Source organism: Cebus imitator, unplaced genomic scaffold (genome assembly GCF_001604975.1).
Source record: "Cebus imitator isolate Cc_AM_T3 unplaced genomic scaffold, Cebus_imitator-1.0 Scaffold334, whole genome shotgun sequence".
Classification (NCBI taxonomy): Eukaryota; Metazoa; Chordata; class Mammalia; order Primates; family Cebidae; genus Cebus; species Cebus imitator.
This window is the reverse complement of record NW_016107649.1, coordinates 1,447,580-1,453,087: the sequence shown is the minus strand read 5'-3', so window position 1 is coordinate 1,453,087 and position 5,508 is coordinate 1,447,580. Positions and strand designations below refer to the sequence as shown.

Here is a 5,508-nt window from a genome sequence, read left to right as displayed (position 1 = left end):
CTTACTTGTTTTGGACAAACAGAAAAGCACAGGAGACAAACACAGAACTCATAACAAACTTACCAGCTAGAATCAAGATAAATACCTACGTGTCTGTAAATGGCGGGTGTCACTCCTTGCCAAAGCTTTAGAAAGCCTTCCTCTTGAATGATCCCTAGGGCTGTGCGCACCATTCCCCTATAGGGGGCAGATTCTCTTGCAACGTCTCCCAACCGAGCAAGAGCTGCTTCTCCTTGCATTTGGAGTCGAGTTTTTGTGAGATCCAGGGGAAAGGTTGCTAGCAAAAACACAAATGCAGGGGAAAACCCACAACATTCAGAGAAACAAACAAAAATCTAAAATCATAGGACTAATATTTTCCCAAGACTGGTGGTTCTCAAATTTTAGAATATAGCAGAATCAGCTAGGGAGATTTTTAAAATTACAAATTTCCTAGCCCTGTGCCCATGGATTCTATTCCAGTAGGCTGAAGAGAGTTTAGAAGTTTGATTCTCACACAGTCTTAATTTAAGACTGTGTCTTAAATTTAAAAATCCCTACACAAGAGCATCCCAGATCACTGGCAATACATAAATAAATTTCTTAATTAAAAATGACAAGACTTGGGTTCTTTCTATGCAGAAATTTCATTTTCAAACCTCTGTTAGTCCTTAACTTTTGCTTTCCAGTGGTAAATAATTTAAAGTATCCATATTCTGTAGCATCCTCTTGATTGCAGCCATGATTATTTAAGATCTGATATAACTTTAGAATACTGCACTATATATTAAGTACTATAATAAATGTTAGATGAAGCTGAATTCTATAATTTCATGGATGGTGTTCACATGCAGATGGCTCACTGACCTGATGATTGAGATACAGAACATGTAATGGAGTTTATAATGTTGTCTTGTATATGCAAGGGTAGCAAGCTCAATATTCTTTCAATTAAAGCATATGTGGAATTATTTTTCCAGCACTAAATTATATGCATGGCCTACTTATGGCCTCCTTACAAGTACTAACTGTATTTGAAAATTTTTTTGTTTTAAATTTTAAATTAGAGATAGACCTTTTACCTTAATACAGTTAAGCTAAATGGGCTGCATAGGGAAGATAAAGCTCATAACCTTATACAGAAAATGTCCTGAATAATTAACGACATTCAGACAAGTTCATGAACATTACTTATATAAGACTTTTCAATGACTGCCACCTGACAAAAAACCTTAGTATACCTTTTCTAAGAGAAAACAATGTGGGGAAGGGAAGTGAATATTAAATTTTACCACTGGTTTCTGGAAAAGTTAGTATCTTGCTGACAGTTTCCCTAGAACAGAAGTAGCTTGCATGTAGACACTTCAAGCAATGTTTTGTTGACATATGAAACCTGAAAAGTCTTAAGAAATAGGACTCCCCATGTTACACAGATTGTGTCATTCAAAGTAAGTTTTGTTTTCTTGCTGGTTTCTTAAATGATGCTTCAGATTCCTGAAGTGGCATCCCACATTTTGATTCCCGTTCACCCTCCCCACACAATTCTCTCTATGAATTTTTAACAGGGAATAGTTCTGTATAAAAGCCATTGAGTCACAGAGGGACACATCAGTTAAAAATAAAACCTGGAAATATCATTCAGAAATCTGCTTTTAGATCTTTTTAAGTTGATGAATTTTATTTCAGTAAAAACAATGAAAAGTAAAAATTCTCCATCATTTTCAAAGGGAGAGACATTAAAAAATGGGCTAAAAGGCAAAAATGGAAGAGCACAAAACAACAGATCATGGCTGGCTATGCTACAATTAAAAAATAAACTCTTCAAAAATAGGACCAACATTTACAAATGAATACGCATCACAGCTGTTCTTTTTATTTTTTTATAACACGCAAGAAAATGTAAGGGTAATCTTAAACTGTTAAGGCTTCACAGGAAACACATGGGTATGCTACTCACAAAATCCTTGGAATAAACGCTACTTGCTCATTCAAGGACATCATCATTCCACTCTAGATGGCCTCTTAAAGTTTTTTCTGACTCATTTAGGCAGATGTAACTGCTTTTCTATGCTTCTATGACACTTAATAGTATCTTCATTATAGCAAGTAGCACATTATAATTGTTTTTCTCTGTATGTCGCCCCAGCAGCCTGTAAGAAGGTCAGAACTGGGTTTTTAAAATATATATGCACAGACCCTGGTATTGTAGGAATTATAAAAATGTTGCAACTAATGGGTGTCCTGCCTTGAATTTAGCAATCATATACCATTGACTTCTCAGAATTCTGCAAGGTAAGCAATATAGATGAATTACACTTAAAGAGGTCAAATAACCGGCGGATGCGTAAGTCCATGCTCTGTGAGTGGCAGGTTAATAACGGAAGTCTCACAAGATAGGTCCACAACTTAGACCCACAAGATAATGACAGTGTGGCTGTGTAAGACTATAAACCACAGAGATTATCTCAGTAAGTATGGAAAACGGATTACGTTTTTTAAAAGGTCATCCTCATGAAAAGAAAAATAATTCCTACAGAAGAATGACAGCTCGCGAAGCATCCCAAAGTACACATTCAAGCACCACAGCACATGCCTAAGGCAGGCATTAGACAAGATTAGAAGGCAAAGGCCATGGAGACCTCCTCCCACCGAGGGTCTGGCCTCCACCATCACCTCCGCCAGGCGGGCGTGGAAGGGGCGACCTCTAGGATGCGCACGGCCGGGCGCGGAGCCGCCCGCGCTCCCTCCCCCAGCGCGGCTCGCGCCACTGGCCCGGGAGGCCCAGGCGTGGGCAGCCGGGTACCTAGCTCGGCCACGGTAGCCGCGCAGCCAGACAGTAGGAACTTGCTCGCTCGGGGCCATCTCTGAGCCAGCGGCAAAAGCCTCTCCTCCTCCTCCGGGACGGACATTCAGCAGCAGGGCAGGACGATAACGCACCCCTTCTCACAGCTGTACCGCGCCACGGCTGCCGCCTCCCTGCCAGGGCGGCCCCTTTTCAACCGGCTAGTGGCCGGGGGAGGACCATGTCCCTCGTTCCGCTCGCCCCGGCGGGCCCGCAGCCTTCCTACCAGTCCCAGGCTGGAGTGGTCCAGTTGCCCCCTGCACCCCAGAATAGAAAAACACAGAGGAGCCCAGGAGGTTACTGGGCAATGTAGTCCGCCAGGCACCGCGACGTCTCTGATTGGCCGGCCGCCGGGCTCCCGCTGCGGCTCCGCTCCCCCTTCCCCCGCCCCGGTTTCCACAGCAACGCGGTTGGTTCTCGCGTATCTGTCCTAGCCCGGCTCTGCCCCTCCCTGCATTTTTTCCGCGCTGGCTGAGATTCAAAGAGAAGTGGAGATGGGAGGGAGCAACAATGAAAAAAATCACCTAAAAACTGGGACAGAGGAAGAAAGCCATAGTTACGGAGAACTGCAAAAGTTGCGGCAGAAAGGTTGGGAGTCCCGGCAGGTTCCTTAGCTCACAGAAAAGGAGCAAGTACCAGGGCAGCAGGACTGTTTCACACTTCTCTGACTCTGGAAGGTGCTGGACAAAAACATGGAACTAATTTCTCCAATGGTGATTATAATCTTGGGTTGCCTTGCTCTGTTCTTACTCCTTCAGCGGAAGAATTTGCGTCGACCCCCGTGCATCAAGGGCTGGATTCCTTGGATTGGAGTTGGATTGGAGTTTGGGAAAGCCCCTCTAGAATTTATAGAGAAAGCAAGAATCAAGGTATGTGGCCGTGGTAGGCGGGGTCTCCAGAGGAAATGATGCTTTCTTTTAAAAATTTTCTTTCATTGGCTCTCAAGTGCAGTGTTAGATAGAACAGGGGAATATACCTGCTTGCCTCAACTAAAGGATCTAGTCATTTCTGAATTCCTCTACTAGCAATTAATAACCATAGCCTGTTCAAAATTTTGCGAAAGAAATGAAATACAATGGCAGCATGCATCTACATTTTTGGAAGTAGAGATTAACTTCATGGAAGTTAAATTCTAAATATATATGTGTTAAGCAAATGTTTTCAGTAATTGGGAAAGATAAAGTGTAATCCAATTTATGTTTGTGAAAATGAGTAATTCGTATCCAAATTGGAGTTAACACCGAAGTATTGTACAAAGTGCTTGCACAGTTGCTCCTTACAGATGAACTGGCACTGTATTTTTAGCTGACGTTATTTGATGATGATGTACTCCATTTTTCACTACGCCCTGAGGAGACTGGAAATCTTTCCCGTAGTAGATGTTTTTGTCTTGGAAGTATCTTTTAAACGTCTGAACACTTCAAGGAACAGAACTTTATTAATGTCTTTTAAGTTTTATTCAATTTCCAATCACAAAGATTTTATGGTATTTGATTGTCTAATAAATTGATATGATACTAATCATTATTTTTATGAATTATAATACTTTCTATGGTAACCCATTCCTCATCTGGTTAGCCCAATTTGTAGAATAAATTTATACATAGTAGCGTTGTTATACCACTGATCATTTACCTTCAGAATCTCTGAGATTCCAATTTAGTAAAAAAGTATAGAAAATTAAGGAGAACTAAGATGAAAATAAAAATAACCCAGAATATCATAACGGAAACACTGTAAAAATTTAGTGTATTTATACTATTTTGCTCTTTTTCCTATGCATTTACAAACTAGTGAACAACAGTGGAATAATATTGTAATACTCTTTTATGTGCTTTTAATTTTAGTATATAATGTGAGTAACTTTCCTGTATAATGAAATACATTGAATCTTCCTCTTATGGCTATATTTTGTCATAGGAGGATACAAAAGTTTACTTAAATCTCAATAGTTGGATTTATAGGTTGCTGTCAACCTTTTTTCTTTATTTCTATCAATGCTTCAGTGAACATTCTTGCATGTGTGCCTGCATGTATTGATTGTGTGGTTTTACATTTTGCATTTATCTGATTGTTTACTCAGAATAAATTCCTAGGGGTAGAATTGCTGAGTCAAAGGACATACACACTGAAATTGTTTATATGAATGTGTTACCTTTGGAAAAAGATGTATCAATATGCAATTCTTATTTTCCATTGACTGTATGGAATTGCCTAGCTTCTCGTATCCTGTGGTACACTGGATACCGTAATTCTTTGTGATTTTTGCTAGTCTGATAGATGAAAAATTATATCTCTTAAAGAAATACTTCCTTGTCTCCCATAGCCTTCCTGAGACATATGATTTTGATCATTTTAAGGAAGATTTTTTTTTACAAGCTTGTATCAGAAGGTTAAATATTTGTGAGGTCTCTGTTTTCTTTCCTGGCTAAACAAAACAAGTTATTGCTGGACTTGTTGGCTCATGCCTGCAGTCCTAACACTTTGGGAGGCAAGGGTGGGAAGATTGCTTGAAGGAATTTGAAACCAGCCTGGGAAATACAGCGAGACCTCATCTCTACAAAAACTAAATATAATAATGAAAAAATTTAACCTAGTCCAGTGGCATATGCGAGTAGTCCTTGAGCTCAGGAGTTCCAGGTTGCAGTAAGCTATGATTGAGCCACTGCATTCCAGCATGAACAACA

General features: G+C 40.1%; 2 protein-coding genes across 6 annotated transcripts in view; one reads left to right on the top strand and one right to left on the bottom strand.

The window, feature by feature from the left end:
- SLC25A27 (solute carrier family 25 member 27) overlaps positions 1-3,157 on the bottom strand; it is a 23,471-nt gene extending 20,314 nt beyond the window's left edge. For 2 of the 3 annotated variants that reach the window (XM_017505146.2, XM_017505147.2), the window contains exons 1-2: positions 2,783-3,157; positions 86-277 (exon numbers count right to left, since the gene is read on the bottom strand). In XM_017505146.2, coding sequence (XP_017360635.1) covers positions 86-277; positions 2,783-2,888 — 298 coding nt within the window. In that variant the 5' untranslated portion in view covers positions 2,889-3,157. The remainder of the gene's footprint in view (positions 1-85; positions 278-2,782) is intronic. The other variant, XM_017505148.2, reaches the window with a different exon arrangement.
- Positions 3,158-3,215: 58 nt separating this feature from the next.
- The window catches only part of CYP39A1 (cytochrome P450 family 39 subfamily A member 1), a 101,869-nt gene continuing 99,576 nt past the window's right edge, over positions 3,216-5,508 (top strand). For all 3 annotated transcript variants that reach the window (XM_037730153.1, XM_037730154.1, XM_017505134.2), the window contains exon 1: positions 3,216-3,690. In XM_037730153.1, the coding sequence (XP_037586081.1) occupies positions 3,514-3,690 (177 nt within the window). In that variant the 5' untranslated portion in view covers positions 3,216-3,513. The remainder of the gene's footprint in view (positions 3,691-5,508) is intronic.